At 41.0% G+C, this 12647-nt stretch overlaps 1 protein-coding gene across 2 annotated transcripts in view; it reads right to left on the reverse strand.

The window, feature by feature from the left end:
- LOC121269722 (coatomer subunit delta) overlaps window positions 1-4500 on the reverse strand; it is a 41051-nt gene extending 36551 nt beyond the window's left edge. Inside the window, exons 1-2 of one of the 2 annotated variants that reach the window (XM_041174576.1) lie at window positions 4362-4481; window positions 2938-3121 (exon numbers count right to left, since the gene is read on the reverse strand). Coding sequence is in view for 1 of the 2 variants with exons in the window: in XM_041174575.1 (XP_041030509.1) it covers window positions 4362-4364 (3 nt within the window). In the remaining variant the exon portion in view is untranslated. Of the gene's footprint in view, window positions 1-2937; window positions 3122-4361 lie in introns of both variants that reach the window. The other variant, XM_041174575.1, reaches the window with a different exon arrangement.
- Window positions 4501-12647: the final 8147 nt, after the last annotated feature.

The raw sequence follows: 12647 nt of genomic DNA on the forward strand, positions 1-12647 counted from the left end.
ATTTTTTCAACTTGTTCAAGGGACGAGAGCAATACAAGCAAGGCCAGCATTTGTTGCCCATCCCCAATTACCTTCAATAAAGTGGTGATGAGTTGCCTTCTTGAATTCTGCAGTTTGTGTGGGTGCAGTAGATACGCCCACAGTACTGTTAGGGAGGGAGTTCCAGGATTTTGACCCAGCGACAGTGAAGGAACAGCAATATATTTCCAAGTCAGGGCGGTGTGTGACCCAAGAGGGAACTTTCAGGTGGCATTGCCATGCATCTATTGCCCCTGTTCTTCTAGGTAGTAAAGGTCACAGGAAGATGCTGTTGAAGGAAGCTTAGCGAGTAGCTGCAGTGCATCTTATAGATGGTGCCCTCTGCTCCCACTGTGCATTGGTGGTGGAGGAAATAAATGTTTATAGTAGTGGATGGGGTGACAATCAAGTGGGCTGCTTTGTCCTGGATTGTGTCAAACTTCAAGTGTTGTTGAGCTGCACTCATCCAGGCAAGTGGAGAGTCCCATCACACTCCTGACTTGTGCCTTGTAGATAGTGGACAGGCTTTGGGGAGTCAGGAGGCGAGTTACTTGTTGCAGAATTCCCAGCATCTGACATGCTCTTGTAGCCACAGTACTTATATGGCTGGCCCAGTTCAGTTTCTGGTCAATAGTAACCCCCAGGGTGTTGATGGTGGGGGATTCAGTGATGGTAATGCCATTGCATGTCAAGGGATGATGGTTAGATTCTCTCTTGTTGGAGATGGTCATTGACTGGCACAAATGTCACCCCAAGCCTGAAATGTTTTCTAGGTCCTGCTGCATATGGACACAGACTGCTTCTGTATCTGAGGAGTCACGAATGGTGAACATTGTGCAATCAATAGCAAACATACCCACTTCTGACCTGATGAAGCAGCTGAAGATGGCTGAGCCGAGGACACTACCCTAAGAACTTCTACAGGATGTCCCAAGACCAAGATGTTTGGCCTCCAACAAGCCCATCTTCTATTGTGCTAGGTATGACTCCAGCCAGTGGAGCATTTTCCCCGGTTCCCATTGAATTAAATCTTGCGAGGGCTCTCAATGACACACTCATTCAAATGCTGATGATGTCAAGGGCAGTCACTCTCACATCATCTCTGAAGTTAAGCTCTTCTGACTATGTTTGGACCAAGGCTGTAATGAAGTCAGGAGCCAAGTTACAGGACCTAAATTGTGCATCACTGAACAGGTTATTGCTGTCCAAGTGTCCCTTATGACACCTTCCAGCACTCTGCTGATGATCAAGAGTAGACTGATGGGACAGTAACTGGCCAGATTGGAATTGTCCTGCTTTTTATGGATAGGTCATGTCCTGGGAAATTTTCCACATTGTCAGGTTGGTGCCAGTGTTGCACCTGCACTGCAACAGCTTGGCTAGGGATGCAACTAGTTCCAGAGCAAAAGTGTTCAAGACTACAGATGGGATACTGTCCGAGCCTTTGCTGAATCCAGTGGCTTCAGCCATTTCTTGATATTACATGGAGTGAAATTGGCTGAAGACTGGCATCTGTGATGCTGGGGACCTCAGGAGGAGACGGAGAAGGATCATCCACTTCTGGCTGAACATGGTTGCTGTGAAGCACTGTGGGGTATTTCACAGATTCAAAAGCTGTATAAATACAAGTTCCTTCTTTCTGAAAAGCCAGGCCAGCTGGTCTATATACTGCAGCCCCATGCGACCCACTTTGATAATTTGGCAGTTTACATATATTTGCATTTATTATATTTTGTCTTGCATATTTTTCCTGTTTTGAGCCTGCAGTTTTGTAGAAGTCAATTATCACCATTTTCCCACTGGTAGATAGATCGGGAATTAGAGAGCCAAGATCTATTGGCATTCATGGTCTGAGACATATGCAAATTAGAATATGTAAATCCCAGTATCCACCCATGACACTTACATTAATAAGCGGCTGAGAGAGAGTTAGGCTGACATGTACGATGGCAAGCTTCATATGTCACTATATTACATCCAACTTGTGAAACAAGCTGGCTCTCATTCAGCCTACACTTGCATCCTAAATACCAGCTCCTGGCACTGTGGTAGGAACAACAAACGGAGTAGGCCATATGGCCCCTCAAACCTGCTCTGCCATTCAATAAGATCATGGCTGATCTACCTACACTTTGCCACCCTCTCCCCATATTCCTTGATTCCCTTCATGTACAAAAATCTATTAGTATTAAATATACTCAACAACTGATCATCCTTTGTTAGTGTCATCTTTGTTAATAGATTAAAAAAAAAACACCTTGTGTGTTCCTACCCACATTTTCTACTGCTTTCTTTATCCTGAATGAGTTGAACCTTGCTTCCACAATGCTGACAACCCTTCAGCACTTAACTCAAATTGACATTTTCCACTGTTTTTATTCAGTCATGGAACATGGATTTCACTGGCCATCCCAACTGCCCCCAAGGTGGAAGTGAGCCACATTCTTGAACTGTGTCCATACAGGTACACTCAGTGCTGTTAGGAAGGGAGTTCCAGGAACACTGACCAGTCCCTAATTAGTGATGGCCAGCTTTTCAAACATGGTGTGGGTTGCATGTCTGGGGGTGGGTAAGGCCATGAAATCACAGCTGAGTCCAATTCTGTGCTCACCACATTCACAAACACACCTTACAGCACAGATGACTGGAGCTAGCATCCCAGTTGATTTCCATGCCTAGCTGAGGGCCAGTCTGACCAATTGTTGTCGTGACTGAGGTCAGTTAACTCAGTGGAAACTTGGAATTAAACCTGAAACCTTTATGCTCAGTATCACAAGGAGTCTGTTTGCACATTGCGCCACTGGGGAGCTGGTGGTGCATTTATAAAAGGTAAAATTTGAAAAAGAACACTGCTGCTTTAAATTTCCATTTAACAGCAGAATGCAGCACATGTCTTACACACAGCTTTTGAAAACTTACTCACACCACGAGCATATCTTTGTAGCACAGGGCTGCACAGCAGCCATCAAGGAACCCCAAATTTACAACCAAAGACAAGCAAGGAAGTCATCTCGGAAAGGGAGTGAGGAAAATTTGCCATTCATCGTTAACTGAGAGTTGGGATTTTGAGTTCCAAATATCACCAAGGTTCCATTCTTCTAATCTGAAAACACAGCAAAATCTCAGCCCACACCATTTTAAAATCTAAACTGTAGCTTTTAATCAACACAGAAAAAATCAATACAGGAAGACAAATTCTAACATTTGGCCCACATTTAATAAAACATGATCATATTATGACAGCTACACATCATACCATTTCAGGTGACAAATAAGTGGAACCTAGTTATGAATTTCCCTCAGCAGCATTGTATCCCCAAAAATTTGCTGACAGAAAATAAATATGAATAAAATCAGGGCTTTATATCTTTATGACAGCAACAGAGAAACTCAAAGTTCACCTTTTGTACCTTCAACGTGAAAGTTCTATGTTAGTCAAGTATGCACGACGAAAAGTGAACACGACATTTCTTTAAAAAAAACACTCAATTTTCTCGAACACCACAACTAGGTGAGCTTTTAGACAGTTCCATCTTGGACCATTTAGCAAGTGATGATGTGTCACATTTAGATGGTGAAAAAAAACTGACAGCCCTCCGTCAACAATAAAACTTGCTCACACCAAGGGGAAGGGGGGGGGGGAGGGGAACAGATTTAGTAACCAAACTAAAGGCAAGGCAGACACTTGAAATAAGAGCAGAAATTGTTGGAAATCTACCAGCTGCCAAACAAAAATTCAGGCTCATGAGCAAGGGCTCCAACAGAGAGACTAGGACCAGGACTTGCATACCTCGACTGCCTAATTTTAATGAAGGAATTGTTCTGCTTATTTGCAAATAACCACACTGATGACACCATTTGAGTATTTTGCTGGGGGAGGATAAGTGAGCGAATAAAAGTTTGAACAAAAAAAAAAGCCTCATTTCACCCAACGGTCAGAGGAGACATGAGTTGACAGATTGTGAGAACCCAGTTGCACTCATTTAAATGCCAAATGGGAGTCAGCAATAAAATTTAACCACAGTGTCCCATTTGTTCTGAAAGGGGAAGAGGCAAGTCTTCTGCTCAGTGTTTGGGCCAGATTACCGCACATATCACTCCAATCAGCACTGTGATGGGTAATCTCATTAAAGAATGGAGAAGTGGAGGTTATTAGAGAGTTGGCGATGCAGAAAGGTGGTGGTGGGGGGGGGGGGGGGGAGAGATAGTGAAAGAGGTCTTTGTGGGAGCGCGGCCTAGCTCGGGCTCAGCCAGGGCTTTCCTCAACCTGACAGGGAAGTTGGGGGGAGGGAAAGAGGCAGAGGAAGGAGAACAAAGGCATATATTTTTATTCAGTTTCTTACCATCTTGGCGTCCTGTGCGGGCCTGGTCCTTCGCTGAATATTAATGTTGAGGGGGTTCCAGCTCAGCAGCGGAGGGTGGGCAGCTTCTCGGCGGCGGTCGGAGCGCCGGCAAGATGGCGGCGGCAGCCACGTCTCCAACCGGAAGTGATGAAACCTCCGGGTCAAAGGGCAGCGCCCGGCCCCCATTCATTAAAAACAGAGAGAGTGAATTGCAGCACAGTCACCCCCAATAATACTACACACATCAGACAGCACAGTCACCCCCAATAAATCTACACACATCAGACAGCACAGTCACCCCCAATAATACTACACACATCAGACAGCACAGTCACCCCCAATAAATCTACACACATCAGACAGCACAGTCACCCCCAATAAATCTACACACATCGGACAGCACAGTCACCCCCAATAAATCTACACACATCGGACAGCACAGTCACCCCCAATAAATCTACACACATCGGACAGCACAGTCACCCCCAATAAATCTACACACATCGGACAGCACAGTCACCCCCAATAAATCTACACACATCGGACAGCACAGTCACCCCCAATAAATCTACACACATCGGACAGCACAGTCACCCCCAATAAATCTACACACATCAGACAGCACAATCACCCCCAATAAATCTACACACATCGGACAGCACAGTCACCCCCAATAAATCTACACACATCGGACAGCACAGTCACCCCCAATAAATCTACACACATCGGACAGCACAATCACCCCCAATAAATCTACACACATCAGACAGCACAATCACCCCCAATAAATCTACACACATCAGACAGCACAATCACCCCCAATAAATCTACACACATCGGACAGCACAATCACCCCCAATAAATCTACACACATCGGACAGTACTGTAATCCCCAATAATTCTACTCACATCAGACAGCACAGTCACCCCCGACAATTCTACTCACATCAGACAGCACAGTCACCCCCAATAATACTACACACATCAGACAGCACAGTCACCCCCAATAATACTACACACATCAGACAGCACAGTCACCCCCAATAATACTACACACATCAGACAGCACTGTAACCCCCAATAAATCTACACACATCAGACAGTACAGTCACCCCCAATAAATCTACACACATCGGACAGTACTGTAATCCCCAATAATTCTACACACATCAGATAGTACTGTCGCCCCCAATAATTCTACACACAGACAGCACTGTCAGCCCAATAATTATACACACATCAGACAACACTGTGACCCCAGTAATAATACACACAGACAGCACTGTCAGCCCAATAATTATACACACATCAGACAACACTGTGACCCCAATAATAATACACACAGACAGCACTGTAACCCCACTAATTATACACTCATCAGACAGCACTGTGACCCCAATAATTATATACAACGCAGACAATAGCACTGCAACACCAATAATTATATATACACACATCAGACAGCAGCACTGTAACCTCAATAATTATATACAAATCAGACAGGGGTACAGTAACCCCAGAAATTATATACATGTCAGAAAGCAGCACATTAATCCTAATAAGTATATACAAATCAGAGAGCAGCATTGTGACCCAAATAATTATATACAAATCAGACAGCAGCATTATAACCCAAGAATTATATACATGTCAGACATCAGCACATTAATCCAAATAAATATATACAAATCGGACAGTATCACTGTGACCCCAATAATTAGATACAAATCAAACAGCAGCACTAAAACCCCAATAATTATAGACACACCAAACAGGAGCACACTAGCCCCAAAATTAAATATATACACACATTAGACAGGAATACTGTAGTGCCTATAATTATATACAAATCAGAGAGCAGCACTGTAACCTCCAGAATTATATACAAACCAGAGAGCAGCACTGTAACCTCCAGAATTATATACAAACCAGAGAGCAGCACTGAAATCTCCATAATTATATACAACCCAGACAGAAGCACTGAAAGTTCCATAATTATTTACAAATCAGAGGGCAGCACTGTAACCCCAATAATTATATACAAACCAGACAGCAGCACTGTAACCACCATAATTATATACAAATGAGACAGCAATACTGTAACCCCAATAATTATATACAAACCAGACAGCAACACTGTAACCCCAATAATTATATACAAACCAGACAGCAATACTGTAACCCCAATAATTATATACAAACCAGACAGCAGCACTGTAACCTCAATAATTTATACAAATCAGACAGCAACCCTGTAACCCCAATAATTATATACAAATCAGACGGTAGCACTGTAACCTCAATAGTTATATACAAACCAGACATCTGCACTGTAACCCCAATAATTATATAGAAATCAGACAGCAGCACTGTAGCCTCAATGATTATATACAAACCAGACAGCAGCACTGTTACCCCAATTATTATATACAAACCAGACAGCAGCACTGAAACCACAATAATTATATACAAACCAGATAGCAGCACTGTAAGCACAATAAGTATATACAAACCAGACAGCAGCACTGTAACTTCAATAATTATACACAAACCAGACCGCAGCACTGTAACCTCAATAATTATATACAAACCAGACAGTAACACTCTAACCCCAATAATTATATTCAAATCAGACAGCAGCATTGTAACCTCCATAATTATATACAAATCAGAGAGCAGCATTGTAACCCCAATAATTGTACACAAACCAGAAAACAGCACTGTAACTTCCATAATTTTCTACAAACCAGACAGCAGTACTGTAACCCCAATAATTATATACAAACCAGACAGCAGCATTGTAACCCCAATAATTATATACAGACCAGACAACAGCACTGTAACCCCAATAATTATATACAAATCAGATAGCAGCACTGCGACCCCAATAATTAGATACACATCAGATACGAGCACAGTAGCCCCAAAATTAAATATGTACACATCAGACAGTAATAATGTAGTGCCTATAATTATATGCACATCAGACAGCAGAACTGTAACCCCACGAATTAGATACAAATCTGATAGCAGTACTGTGACCCCAATAATTATGTACAAATCAGCCAGCAGCACTGTTACCCCAATTATTTTTTACAAACCAGACAGCAGCACTGTAATCTTAATGATTATATACAAACCAGACAGCAGCACTGAAACCACAATAATTATATACAAACCAGACAGCAGCACTAAAACCACAATAATTATATACAAACCAGACAGCAGCACTGTAAGCACAATAAGTATATACAAATCAAACAGCAGCACTGTAACCTCCATAATTATATACAAATCAGATAGCAGCACTGTAACCTCCATAATTTTATACAAATCACACAAAAGCATTGTAACCCCAATAATTATATACAAATAAGACAGCATTGTAACCCCAATAATTATATACAAACCAGAGAGCAGCACTGAAACCCCAAGAATTATATACATGTCAGATAGCAGCACATTAATCCCAATAAATATATACAAATCAGACAGTAGCAGTGTGACCCCAATAATTATAGACACAGCAGACAGGAGCACAGTAGCCCCAAAATTCAATATATATACACATCAGACAGGAATACTGTAGTGCCTATAAATATATACAAATCAGAGAGCAGCACTGTAACCCCAATAATTGTACACAAATCACACAAAAGCATTGTAACCCCAATAATTATATACAAAGGAGACAGCATTGTAACCCCAATAATTATATACAAATCAGAGAGCAGCACCATAACCTGCATAATTATATACAAATCAGAGAGCAACACTGTAACCTCCATAATTATATACAAATCAGAGAGCAGAACTGTAACTTCAATAATTATATACAAATCAGAGAGGAGCACTGTAACCCCAATAATTATATACAAATCAGAGAGCAGCACTGCAACTTCAATAATTATATACAAAGCAGAGAGCAGCACTGTAACCACAATAATTATATACAAACCAAACAGCAGCACTGTAACCACAATAATTATATACAAACCAGACAGCAGCACTGTAACCCTAATAATTGTATACAAATCAAACAACAGCATCGTAACCCCACTAAGTATATACAAATGAGACAGCATTGTAACACCAACATTTATATATACATCAGACAGCAGCACCGTAACGCCAATAATTATATACAAATCAGAGAGCAGCACTGTAACCTGCATAATTATATACAAACCAGACAGCAGCACTGAGACCCGAATAATTATATACAAATCAGAGAGCAGCACTGTAACCTCAATGATTATATACAAATCAGGGAGCAGCACTGACCCCAGCAATTATCACAGAATCACAGAATCACAGTGGAGAAGAGGCCCTTCTTCCCATCGAGTCTGCACTGACACGTGAGAAACACCTGACCTACCTACCTAATCCCATTCACCAGCACTTGGCCCATAGCCTTGAATGTTATGACGTGCCAAGTGCTCATCCAGGTACTTTTTAAAGGATGTGAGGCAACCCACCTCCACCACCCTCCCAGGCAGCGCATTCCAGGCCGTCACCACCTTCTGGGTTAAAAAGTTTTTCCTCACATCCCCCCTAAACCTCCTGCCCCTCACTGTGAACTTATGCCCCCTTGTGACTGACCCTTCAACTAAGGGAAACAGCTGCTCCCTATCCACTCTGTCCATGCCCCTCATCATCTTGTACACCTCGATCAGGTCGCCCCTCAGTCTTCTCTGCTCCAACGAAAACAACCCAAGTCTATCCAACCTCTCTTCATAATTTAAATATTTCATCCCAGGCAACATCCTGGTGAATCTCCTCTGCACCCCCTCCAGTGCAATCACATCCTTCCTATAATGTGGCGACCAGAACTGTACACAGTACTCCAGCTGTGGCCTCACCAAGGTTCTGTACAACTCTAACATGACCTCCCTACTTTTGTAATCTATGCCTCGATTGATAAAGGCAGGTGTCCCATATGCCTTTTTCACCACCCCACTAACATGCCCCTCCGCCTTCTATGGACACACAAGCCAAGGTCCCTTTGTTCCTCAGAACTTCCTAGTGCCATGCCGTTCTTTGAATACTTCCTTGTCAAATTACTCCTTCCAAAGTATATCACCTCACACTTTTCAGGGTTAAATTCCATCTGCCACTTATCTGCCCATTTGACCATCCCGTCTATATCTTCCCGTAGCCCAAGACACTCAACCTCACTGTTAACCACCCAGCCAATCTTTGTGTCATCCGCAAACTTACTAATCCTACACCCCAAATAGTCATCTATGTCGTTTATATAAATTACAAATAATAGAGGACCCAGCACAGGTCCCTGTGGTACGCCATTGGACACTGGCTTCCAGTCACTAAAGCATCCTTCTGTCATCACCCTCTGCCTCCTACAACTAAGCCAATTTTGAATCCACCTTATCAAATTACCCTGTATCCCATGTGCCTTTGCCTTCTTTATAAGTCTCCCATGTGGGACCTTGTCAAAGGCTTTGCTGAAATCCATATAAACTACATCAACTGCACTACCCTCATCTACACACCTGGTCACCTCCTCAAAAAATTCAATCAAATTTGTTAGGCATGACCTCCCTCTAACAAAGCCATGCTGACTATCCCTGATCAAACTTTGCCTCTCCAAGTGGAGATAGATACTCTCCTCTGAAATTTCTCCAATAGTTTCCCTACCACTGACGTGCGACTCACTGGCCTGTTGTTCCCTGGCTTATCTCCACAGCCCTTCTTAAATAGCGGAACCACATTAGCTGTTCTCCAGTCCTCTGGCAAATCCCCCGTGGCCAGAGAGGAATTAAAAATTTGGGTCAGAGCCCCTGTGATCTCCTCCCTTGCCTCCCTCAGCATTCTGGGTCACAAATCATCCAGACCTGGAGATTTGTCCACTTTTAAGCCTGCCAACACCTCCAATACCTTGTCACTTCCTATATACATTCAGGCAGCATCGCTGATACTCCAATATTTATATAGAAATAAGACAGCAGCACTGAGAATCCAATCATTATGTACAAATCAGACAACAGCACTGTAACCACAATAATTATATATAAATTAGACAGTAGCACTGTGGCCCCAATAATTATACACAAATCAGACAGCAGCACAGCCATCCCAACAATTATATACATTCAGACAGCAACACAGTAACCTCAATAATTAAACACAAATGGGACAGCAGCACTTTAACCCCGATAATTAATTACAAATCACTCTGCATTTATTGAGAGTAATAATTCCATACAGACTGCATTGGTATAATTCTGATCAGACTACATTTGTTTAAAATCAGTTTAAGTTAGATTACACTTATCAGTAAATGAAAATGAAATCAGACTACATATATTTAAAATAATTGAAATAAGCCCACTTTTAAAAAACAATTTAATTCAGTCTACAGCTAAACTAAGCATATTTAAATTAAGGATGCATTTAAAAAGTTCTCATAAGATTACATTTTGAACTTTATTTGCATGAAACTACCTTTCAAAGAAGAGTCAAGTCAGAATACATAAACGTTAAATAGTTGGTAGCATTGAAAATGCATATGAAACTTTATTAAAATTTGTAATATGTACAATTTTTGTGGTTTGAAATAAATATGACACCCATTGCCAGTGTTTAAAATTTGACTATTTTAAGTTGAAAAACAGGATGTATATTATCAAGTCAACAACACTGAAAATTCCAATAAGCGTAGGCAATCTTTGCAATATTGACTTTTTTGGGTTTAACAGCAAAAATGAAATCCTTTCCCAATGCAGAAATCTGATTTTTTTTAAATGAATTTAGAAAATTCACATTCTCAAGTAACAGCATTGAGAAGTTATATAAATCTCTATAAAATTTGCAATATGTATTCATGGTTTTTTAAAAAAATATATAAATCTTTGCCAATACTGACAATCTGAAATGGGGTTACAGCACTTCATGAAAAGTAGAAAATTCACACTGTCAAGTCAAATGCATTAAACTGGCAAATATAACTGCATTAGCTTTGCAAGATGTATTTATTTGTGTTTTAAAAGCAAAGTAAAATCCTTTGCCAAGGTTGGGAATCTGATTTTTTTTGATAAAACAGAAAATGCACATTGCCAGGTCAATAGCATTGATACCCTTGCATTTGCAATCAGATACAATCTATAATAAAACACAGAAAGCATCAATCTGAATCTTAAAAAGTGAAAGGTTAATTTTGAATGTAACTTGAATTCTTCTGTGCCCAACTGTTAAGCATCCTAGAGTTGGATGGCTCATTTGACTTGAGCAGTGCTCTTTAGCTATGGGACTCCTGTTGGTTTAAATAAATGCCAATACACAAACAGGCAATTTGGCTCAATCTGTGTTGATGTTTATTATCACATAAGCAGTGATCCTGATCCTGATTCCTATTCATTTATTTTCCTTCAGCTACCTATCTAGGCTACACTTAAATGTTGACATGGTTCCTGCTTCAATCTGTACATTTGGTCATTCATTCCACAGCCTCATAACCCTCCACCTGAAAAAGATTCTACTGCTCTCTATCAAATTTAACTTTATATCCAAGTTAGGTCATTCTAGACCTTCACTGGAAAAAGTCTGTTTCTATCTACCCTTTCCCATTCCGAAACACCCAGTCTCAACCTGCAATCTTCTCTATTCTAAGAAAAATAGCCCCAATTCTTTCTTTGCATTTCCTCAGACCATGCAACATCTTAAATCCCTCACACCGAACAAAAAGATTTTACATCACGGGGAGAAGGCAGGAGAATGGGGTTGAGAAACTTATCAGCTATGATTGAATGGCAGAGCAGACTCGATGGGCCGAATGGCCTAATTTCTGCTCCTATGTCTTAAAGTCTTATAACCTGATAACTGCTTCAAATGTTTCTCTACTCTTCCTCTCAAAGTGTAATAACATGTTTTATCTAAAGTGCTGTAACTCTTTTGAGTACAAAGATGTTTCCATCTGTTCCTATTCAGATGAAGTTACATTATTTCATAGTTTGCCATGGTGAGATTTGAACTCTTGATCTTACAAACCCAGTACCATAACCAATTGGCTATTTAGGCCAAGCCTAAACTGCTGTAACTGTTCTTGGGTGAAAATGGTTACCACAAAGTAAGGTCCCACAAACAACAATGTGATGAATAACAAATTGTTTTTGGTGATATAACTAAATTACCAAGAAAATTCCCAATTCTTCAAACAGCCAATGGGATCCATCTGAATCACTGGAATAAAGCAATGATGACTTGATTTAATTGGAAATCTAAGCACTTTGCTCATTCAGCAAATACAATGTCATATCAACCTTGCTT

The sequence above is a fragment of the Carcharodon carcharias genome, chromosome 25 (genome assembly GCF_017639515.1).
Source record: "Carcharodon carcharias isolate sCarCar2 chromosome 25, sCarCar2.pri, whole genome shotgun sequence".
Lineage (NCBI taxonomy): Eukaryota > Metazoa > Chordata > Chondrichthyes > Lamniformes > Lamnidae > Carcharodon > Carcharodon carcharias.